At 33.9% G+C, this 9,609-nt stretch overlaps 2 protein-coding genes across 3 annotated transcripts; both read right to left on the bottom strand.

Moving 5' to 3' along the window:
* Window positions 1–1,221: 1,221 nt before the first annotated feature.
* LOC111892652 (eukaryotic initiation factor 4A-8) lies at window positions 1,222–3,752 on the bottom strand. Of its 2 annotated transcripts, none has more exons than XM_023888705.3 (5): window positions 3,667–3,752; window positions 3,041–3,110; window positions 2,655–2,761; window positions 2,158–2,588; window positions 1,222–2,078 (listed from the first exon to the last, which is right to left on the bottom strand). In XM_023888705.3, the coding sequence occupies exons 2-5, from the start codon at window positions 3,106–3,108 to the stop codon at window positions 1,443–1,445; spliced, it is 1,242 nt and encodes a 413-aa protein (XP_023744473.1). In that variant the 5' UTR covers window positions 3,109–3,110; window positions 3,667–3,752; the 3' UTR covers window positions 1,222–1,442. The 2 variants fall into 2 exon arrangements, with proteins under 2 accessions (XP_023744473.1, XP_023744475.1); XM_023888707.3 differs by having other exon boundaries at window positions 3,041–3,121; window positions 3,667–3,748.
* Window positions 3,753–5,268: 1,516 nt separating this feature from the next.
* Window positions 5,269–8,147, bottom strand: LOC111892512 (eukaryotic initiation factor 4A-15). Its single transcript, XM_023888556.3, has 5 exons — window positions 7,986–8,147; window positions 6,984–7,053; window positions 6,773–6,879; window positions 6,247–6,677; window positions 5,269–6,174 (listed from the first exon to the last, which is right to left on the bottom strand). The coding sequence occupies exons 2-5, from the start codon at window positions 7,049–7,051 to the stop codon at window positions 5,539–5,541; spliced, it is 1,242 nt and encodes a 413-aa protein (XP_023744324.1). The 5' UTR covers window positions 7,052–7,053; window positions 7,986–8,147; the 3' UTR covers window positions 5,269–5,538.
* Between the last annotated feature and the right edge of the window lie 1,462 nt (window positions 8,148–9,609).

The raw sequence follows: 9,609 nt of genomic DNA, 5'->3' as shown, positions 1-9,609 counted from the left end.
AATTGTTACTTTGGTAGACGAGACATGTAACTCACGAAAAATATTGTGAAGCCATTTGGTTTTCATGACAACATTGACTATACATCTATACTCGACCTCGGCCTACTAGACAGGGAAATAATTTTGTGACGTTTAGAGGACTATGACAGAATTATATCATATCCTTTTTGAGAACCAGAGAATCAATGTTGATAAGTCGTCAACCACGGTATTCCTCAACTTAATATCAAGTTGTATAACCTTAGCGTCTTTATTGTCTCGAAAAATGTTTTTCAAGATTTATCCATATCTAAAAGGTCATGGCATTACTTTTTGCCGCCAACCATTGTATTCCTCAACTCAATATCAAGTTGTATAACCTTGGCGGCTTTATTGTCTTGAAAAAAGTTTTTCAAAATTTATCAATATGTAAAAGGTTATGGTATTACTTTTTACGACAACCACTGCATTCCTCAACTCAATATCAAGTTGTTAACCTTAGCATTTATTGTCTCGAAAAAAAATTCTTCAATATTTATCCATATCTAAAAGGTCATTGGCATTACTTTTTTACGCATTGTTCCCGAGTTCTACTTAAGTTGAGATGTAGATGGATATGGAGGGAAGGTGAAGGATGTTGAAAGAAAATCGTGTTTCCAAATTTAATTGATAGAAGAAAAGTGAGGGGAAGAAAAGAATTTTGAAGCCATATTTTCCTTTCAGATTAGGCGAATTCACAGAAACTTAAAAAAAAAATCATTTTTTTCGAACTCAGGAACACAGAATAAGAAAATCTTTTATTCCCCTCTATTTCTTTTTGTCAATATTTTCCTTTCATTTCCTTAAGTAAAAACTCACGAACAAGGACGTTAAGGATCATCTAGAGCAACATGTGTGAGATTTTGCAGTATGTACACTATGATGTTGGTCATAGAAAGAGTCAATGAGGCTAGGAAATGTGTGGAGATATTAGAATTCAGGGTTTTAGGAGATATGACATATACTATATGAGATAGATTATTTTTTCATGAATCGTTATCTCTAATTAATTATATATAAATCCAAGACTATAAATAAATAAATAAAATAAAAAATAAAAAAAAACAAATTGACTATACAAAATGGATTTTGTATCGGGCCTAATAAACATCATCAATATAAGGTTGACAAATTTTATGATAAATCTAAACTCCAAAATCCAAATACTAAACCAAGAACATTATAAAACCAATAGAAAAGACAAAAAAGACAAATCCTAGCATAAAATATTATAAATAATAATTAAAATTGTACTTTAAACCATACAGTTAAAATAACTCAAACGATCATCATAAACTAGGCCGATTCAACTACTGAAAGGTCAAAAATGGTGCACAAAACTAGATCTCTTCCAAAATCTTCTGACTGAAAACTGAAGAACAAAAAGCAAATAACATGAAAGAAGAAAACCTAACCTCATTACCTCAGAGCAGATCCGCGACATTTGATGGAAGCTCCTCCACAACGACATTGTAAAACTTCTGGATATCAAAAAGCATTCTCTCATCTTCTCTGGTCACAAAATTGATCGCAACACCCTTTCGCCCAAACCGGCCACTACGTCCGATACGGTGGAGATAATTCTCCGGCTGCGTCGGAAGATCGTAGTTAATCACAAGCGAAACTTGCTGCACATCGATTCCACGAGCCAACAGATCGGTGGTGATGAGGACTCGCGATGATCCAGAACGGAATTCCCGCATAATAATGTCTCTCGTGTTCTGATCCATATCGCCGTGCGTGGCGGAGACGGTGTGGTCACGGCTGCGCATTTTGTCCGTCAGCCAATCCACCTTCCGTCGAGTGTTCACGAAGATAACACTTTGAGTGATCGCTAAAGTTTCGTACAGATCGCAGAGTGTTTCGAGCTTCCATTCCTCCTTTTCGACGTTCACGTAGAATTGCTTGATCCCTTCTAAAGTAAGCTCATCGCGCTTCACCAGAATCCGAACAGGTTGGTTCATGAATTTCCTTGTGATTTCTAAGGCTTCCGGCGGCATTGTGGCGGAGAACACCCCGACTTGAACCTTTGACGGAAGTAGCTGAAATATATCATAGATCTGAATCCAAAAAATGTACAATCCGTTTTAGATCTCATACTCATTCCACAACTAATTTCTGTAAATCATCGAATATTACCTGATCTTTGAAGCCTCGTGAAAGCATTTCATCAGCTTCATCAAGCACAAACATGTTGATGTAATCTGGACGAAGAGATTGTCTTCGTAGCATATCAAAAACACGGCCAGGAGTTCCGACGACGACATGAACTCCGGCGGAAAGTATCCGTTGATCTTCACGAACACTGGTCCCACCAACACAAGCATGGACTTTTACACCAAGATAATCCCCTAATGCACGCATAACTTTTTCAATCTGTTGTGCGAGTTCACGAGTAGGTGCTAAAACCAAAGCTTGGCATTCGATTATGTTGTAATCGAGTTGTTGAAGGATTCCCGAGCAAAAAGTTGCAGTTTTTCCAGTTCCTGATTGAGCTTGTTGGATTACATCCAGACCCTTTGTGAAGGGTACGATTCCTCTTTGTTGGATTGCTGATGGTTTTTCGAATCCTACAAGGGTGTTTTTGTAAAATCACGTTACATTTGGAAATTATGTATATGTAGTTATGTACATACCATATGCATAAATGCCCCTCAAGAGGTTTTCTTGCAAACCCATGGCATCAAAACTGTCGTAAACTTCATCATATGAAGTGAAAAAATCTTGTCCATCAGCTGAAAGCCTGCATGCATGAAAGATAAAAATGTTAGTTTGTATCATTAAATAATGAAAATTAACAAAATGTACAGAATCACATTCTTTCAAGATGAATCCATTCTATTTCTATTCCTTTAAACAAAACAAACAATTTTTTTTCCAATTCCAAAGGGAATGAAGTATTCCATTCCATTCATTTCCTGATCTTTTTATCGTATAGAATGAAGTGTACACAAAGTAGAAAATTAATCTCATTTGGAAAAGATGATGATGATGATGATGATGATGATGATATAAAGCTTACAAATCATTCATCTTTGAATCATATTGACGAGCATCAAACTGAGAGCCATCGGATAAGACACCTGCCATAACTGCAAAACGACTGCTATATAATAAGCTAATGGGGATTATCTTGCTTATTCAAATTAAGTCATAAATCAGGAAGCTTAAATTAATTAAATACAAAATTACAATTCAAAAAATCTTAACAGAAATGAAAATAAATTAGAACCACTGAAAAGACTCGTAAGACTGTACAGAAGTAGATTGTTGCAATTTTCACAGATCATCACTGAAAAGTGAAATCATGACCTTTTCATATAAGAAATCACAACAAAGAACATTCCAATTGAATCATGATCACTAACAATCTACTAAAACTACAAGACCAATATACATTTTCTACACAGTAGGCAATAATAAGGGCAATTATACAAAATCAGCCTAAAATCAAATCTAATAGCAATAACATATGTACATCGAAATCAAAACCGTAATTCACATCATCAGTCATCAAAAGCAATACGAAATCGACCAATACTGAACGTATGAAACAAAATTCGATTGATTTTCAGGGAAATGCGATGCGTAAGGAAATTAGCCATGCATAAAAGAAGAAACAGATGGAAATTATAAACGAAATGAAACCTGGAGAAGACGACGATGAACTGGTTATGCAATGAATAGAGAGGAGAGCGATGGTAGTTTTACCAAACTCCTCGGATCTAAGCCGTGGAGTTTAGAAAAATAAAGGTTACGAAGAAGGATGAAGGTTTTATACTGTTTGATAGGATCCAACTTGCAAGCGAGCGAGACTTCACATGTTGCCGAAATTACATATTTACCCCTGAACATAAGTTCATAGCACTAAAAAATGCTTTGACGTTTTGAAATATTTTAACAAAATATTAAAAAAATATACTTATTTAATTTACCCCTTAATTAAGCATAACATTAGAAAAATGCAGAAATTAATCAATCAACTTTTTCCCATTTTCTCATGAAGGTAGCTAACTTATTTTCTTATTTACACCCATGATCTTTGATGTACATATGAAATTAAAGTCTTTGAAGAATGTTTGTTAAATGGAACGTGTGAATATCGAATTGAAGTTTGAAACTTTGGATTTGTACAAAACAAAGTCATTCAAGTAGAATTGGACAGCAATTAAGTCAAAGTAATTTAATTGGAAAAATGAAAATAACTTGGCCATTAACAGAAAATTGTCACAGAAACAGAACCAATAAAATTTGATAAACTTAAGGGCTTTCATGTCAAAACCCCAATTTGTATATACATTAAAACCATTATATTTTGTGATTTCGGTTATATTATTGTTTGGATAACTTAAGAATAATATCAATTGCTTTTGCATAAAATTGTCATCATTTTGCCTAAAATATAATACTATTCATTTTCAAAATTTGTTAACTTTTATAATTTAAATTAAAAATATTAACTAAACTAACCAAAGTTAATATTAATAACCAACATTTCTAGAATAGGTCATTTTGAATAACCGGAAAATACTTTTTTCTAACTAGAAATTGCATTTCATCCGGAATTCCGGATTTCAAAAAGAAAAATCAAGAATTTTAAAATGAAGTATGAAATTTGATAAACAATTTCAGAATTTTGATAAAAAAAAAATACTTACTTTTCTACAAAAATCAAACTAAAGTTTAAAAACATAGCAAATGAGAAGTACACAAGATACAATGACTTAAAATCAAACATGATTGAAAACGATATTATAAGATACTATAAAATTGACATTTCAAACATGGATGGTGAGACTTTTAATAAAAAAAATGTGCAAATGAGAAAAATTCACTAAATATTTTTTGTCAATGAAACGTCAAAACAAGTTTATTTGTAACCTGCGGAGAAAGTGATACTTTTACAAAACATAAAAACTTGACTATTTGTATTGTAAACCTCAATTTAATGACTAGATTAATCTATATCCCTTTAAATTAGTAACAAGATGAATTCCAACACATAGTTTACACAATTTTAATTCCACATAAACTTAGCAACCGGTTCTTTTCAGATTATTAGGTTGCAAAACACTTAATTAACCAATATCAAAAAATTTAACTTTAATAGAGATAAACATAACACAAAGATGATAAAATACATTAGGCATTGACCTATTCTTTTACCTCTTTGTCAACACCTTTCATGGGTAAAAACAAATCATCAAAATCGAAACTTACCCAATAATAGAATTATAGCAACAAATCACATAAACAAACAAATCCATACACATTCACGGGTAAAAAGGAAACTTTCAAAAGTACAAACACAAGTCGCAAAAATTGGCAACACAACAAGAAGAAACACATTGCCAATTCGCATAATATCTTATAACACAAAAAGTCTTCCACCATCATCATAAACATAACTTAAAACAAACAAAACCGATAACAATAACAATAATAATAATAATAATAGTAAATAGTATTAGTAAATCCCAAAAACAACCTCTAAACCTTTTTCTTTCTTACTTCACAATCTTATATGAGATCCGCAACATTGGAAGGCAACTCCTCCACCACAACATTATAAAACTTCTGAATATCCGCAAGCATCCGTTCATCATCCAAAGTGACAAAATTAATGGCCACACCCTTTCTCCCAAACCTCCCACTTCGCCCAATCCTATGAAGATAATTCTCAGGCTGTGTTGGAAGATCATAATTGATAACAAGTGACACCTGTTGCACATCAATCCCACGTGCCAAAAGATCTGTAGTGATCAACACACGTGAAGATCCCGATCGAAACTCCCGCATGATGATGTCACGCGTGTTTTGGTCCATGTCACCGTGGGTGGCGGACACAGTGTGGTCCCGGGAACGCATTTTGTCGGTCAACCAGTCAACCTTTCGACGCGTATTTACGAAAATGACACTCTGGGTGATTGCTAGGGTTTCGTAAAGGTCACAGAGTGTTTCGAGTTTCCATTCTTCCTTTTCAACGTTCACGTAAAACTGTTTGATACCTTCGAGGGTAAGTTCGTCTCTTTTCACGAGAATTCTCACGGGTTTGTTCATGAATTTCCGGGTGATTTCTAAAGCTTCTGGTGGCATTGTAGCGGAGAACACACCCACTTGGACTTTCGATGGCAACAACTGGAAGATATCATAAATCTGACAAAAGAAAAAAAAAAGATTAAATCGCTCGCTTTAAGAAGATTAAGGGTTCAAGATTGGAAAAAGTACCTGATCTTTGAAACCTCTTGAGAGCATTTCATCAGCTTCATCCAAGACAAACATCTTGATGTAATCGGCACGTAGTGACTGCCTCCTGAGCATGTCAAAGACACGTCCAGGTGTACCAACAACCACGTGGACCCCAGCAGAGAGGATCCTTTGATCCTCACGGACACTGGTCCCACCCACGCACGCGTGGACTTTGACTCCAAGGTAGTCCCCTAGGGCCCGCATGACTTTTTCAATTTGTTGAGCAAGTTCACGAGTGGGTGCAAGAACCAAAGCTTGACACTCGACTACATTGTAGTCAAGCTGTTGAAGGATTCCAGAGCAAAAAGTTGCAGTCTTTCCTGTTCCTGATTGAGCTTGTTGGATCACATCAAGACCCTTGCAGAATGGGACTATTCCCCTTTGTTGAATTGCAGATGGTTTTTCAAAACCTGAATATTAAATCGTCATATATTGGCATGTTATAAGCTTATAATATGTGTTGATATGATATGAAACAAATATGATTAGTTGATTGCTAATTTACCATATGCATAGATGCCTCTCAAGAGGTTTTCTTGCAAACCCATGGCATCAAAACTATCATAAACTTCATCGTATGAGGTGAAAAAGTCTTGTCCATCGGTTGAAAGCCTGTAGTAGTAGTAGTAATAAAAGCAAGTAATTAGCACATGAAAGTAAAGGTTAAATGGATAATCTTTTTAAAATAGCGTGAAGAGGTGAAATAAAAAACTTACAATTCATTCATTTTGGAATCAAATTGCTGAGCATTAAACTGGGAACCTTCTGGTGCTGCTCCTGCCATGACTGAAAGACAAACAAAGGGTTAGTAACTTAGTTTTTCCCTTGATCTTCCATAAATGAAGTATAACCATGTGATATAACATATTCAATATTATGAGTATGATTTGATGTTGCTCTTAATTAAGTATTTGACACGTAAATCATTCTATATGGACAAAGTCACATTGTATAAGCATATGACTATGCTTTTCAAAGATTAGTCAAACAAAAAACATAATATTACTCAAAAGTTAAGCTGGAGGTGTGTCATGAATGCTGACATGCTACAAAAAACCAACAAAGAAGACAAAAATATACATATAATACATATCTATAGGGTTATAAGATAGAAAAATATAATATGCAATTATCCAGAACATAGATGGCGTCAGCTATATTTATTATTTAGTTCGTCATTCTACAAGCTTTAATTGATCTTTGTAGAACCAAAAAAAAAATTATCTCTGGAATTTTTATCTTTACAAACTTTCAACTATCATCGAGTCTATAAGCAAACTGTTAGTAGTAATCAGTGTGTTCAGTAGTCCTAACAGTGAATCGCAAAGAGCTTTCCTTCGTTAACAAAATCAATAAGTTATATCATCGGGTACGCACAAAATCTAATCCTCAGATTACAAATCACATCTTTTAAAGTTCATAAATCTAGACTGATCTGGATGGGCTCTTGAAGTTGAAGCTACGTTGCGATTCAATCCGAAATAAAAATATACGAATCTCCAAAAACTGGAGAGCAGAGAGCTTAACTAACAAACTGAATAAAGAAAACAACCCTTTATCATCTACAAAGATTAGCTATATAAATCGATCTACGAATACATAAAACCTAGATCGTAAAAACATAGACTGATACATATACACACAACAACAGAAGATCGAGTAACCATAAAGCTGGATGAAAAAGATTAAATTAGAGTAAAAGTAGGGATCTACAGCACCTGATTTGCAGATTGGTGGAAAGATTTAGAGAAAAAGTTGAGAGATTTTTGAGGAGGCTTTTTAGGGTTTTCTCAAACTCCTCGGGTGGCCGTGGAGTTGAGGGAATTTGAGTGCGAGTGAAAGAAAAGGCTGTGTGTTTTGAGATGAGTATTGAACGGGAAAATCTTACCCTATTTTTCCTCCTTTTATTTCTTGACGATTTTGCCCTTTGTTTTATATTGACGATTCTACCCTGGTTCTTTTTTTCTTGACGATTTTATCCCTGCTTTCTTTTTGGCTGGACGATTTTACCCATGGTTTCATTGATATGAAAATATCAAAGTTTTCTCTATTATTTTATTATTATTATTATTATTATTTTACTTTTCATAAATTAAAATTTCACGGACGTGGCAACTACGCAGAGGCCACTAATTCTTTTGTTTTCTTATGTGCATTATTTTCTGGCAAGAAAAGATATCCTTACTTAGACGTGGCAAATCTGGTTTGTTAAACATGTATTAAAAGAAGCTTTTTTGGTATTGGGTTTACCTTTTTTTTCATAGAATGGACGGTCTATACTCTATATATTCTAAAACACTTTTAACTTTTAAATTAATTTTTGTTTATGTTGATAACAAGATTTAAACCAATTATCTAAGTTAAGGATTTACATGAAAGTATGTTTTTAATCTATATTTTCATGGTAAATTTATTAAAATACTTGTATCATTATAAATATAAAATTAATTATTTTTATGTTATTCATTTCAAATTACTATAAAAAAGTTCAACATCACTCTTTTTTTATAGTTAAAAAGAATAACAATCATATCCGCAAATTAAAGGTCGGGAAGTTGTGATAACACTTTATTAAAGGGTTGTTGGAGCCATTAAGGCAAGCAAAATTAGACAGCTCTTGCCAGATAGATCCTCGTTCGAAGTCACGTGGTGCGATTGTGTGAACCTATCAATGTGACATCTTCAATTTCATGGCCAGAAAAGACCGATTTGTTTATGCTTTGTTTTTAAAATCAGAGTAATCGTTTAAAGAAAATTGTTGCGGAATTTATCCCCAAAATAAAATAAAAAATATGATAAAAATTTATCAAAGCATTTCTTAAAGAAAAATATTTTCATTATATAACAAAATCTCAGGATGTCATGTTCCGATACAGACACATAAGCATAAACAGAACTTACATTTATTTACACTAACAATTTACATCTCCTTTATTCTCTCAGTGAATTATGTCTTCGTATTGATACCTGTGATACAAAGAAAACTGAGTGGGTCAAGCTTGGGAGCCTGGTGAGCATATAGGGTTTTCAACCCACAATAATACATTTATTATATTCAATTATCAACAATCAACCCAAATACCCATCCCCATTATCTTCTTTATTTATTAAGGTTTTACCCTAAGAATCGATTATACTTTCTTCATTCATTCCTAAGGGTTTACCTAAGGAACTGGCACACAGTCCATTTGCTACCACGGTTTATACAACAGGCACTACGTCGCATAGTCACCAGGGTTCATACAATTGGCACTACGTCTCATAGTCACCAGGGTTTACACAATAGACACTACGTCTCATAGTCACCTGGGTTTACACCAAAAGGCACAAAGTCACATCGTC

This window comes from Lactuca sativa, chromosome 5 (assembly GCF_002870075.4).
Source record: "Lactuca sativa cultivar Salinas chromosome 5, Lsat_Salinas_v11, whole genome shotgun sequence".
Taxonomy (NCBI): Eukaryota; Viridiplantae; Streptophyta; class Magnoliopsida; order Asterales; family Asteraceae; genus Lactuca; species Lactuca sativa.
Note: the sequence above shows the minus strand (reverse complement) of the source record. Positions and strands in the feature narration are given on the sequence as shown.

Coding starts and splice junctions, on each gene's coding strand:
- LOC111892652 (XM_023888705.3), bottom strand. CDS start 3,108: ATGGCAGGTGTCTTATCCGATGGCTCTCAGTTTGATGCTCGTCAATAT. Junction 2,589..2,654: donor GAGGGGCATTTATGCATATG/GTATGTACATAA, acceptor ACACCCTTGTAG/GATTCGAAAAACCATCAGCA. Junction 2,079..2,157: donor CACGAGGCTTCAAAGATCAG/GTAATATTCGAT, acceptor TTTTGGATTCAG/ATCTATGATATATTTCAGCT.
- LOC111892512 (XM_023888556.3), bottom strand. CDS start 7,051: ATGGCAGGAGCAGCACCAGAAGGTTCCCAGTTTAATGCTCAGCAATTT. Junction 6,678..6,772: donor GAGAGGCATCTATGCATATG/GTAAATTAGCAA, acceptor TTTAATATTCAG/GTTTTGAAAAACCATCTGCA. Junction 6,175..6,246: donor CAAGAGGTTTCAAAGATCAG/GTACTTTTTCCA, acceptor TTCTTTTGTCAG/ATTTATGATATCTTCCAGTT.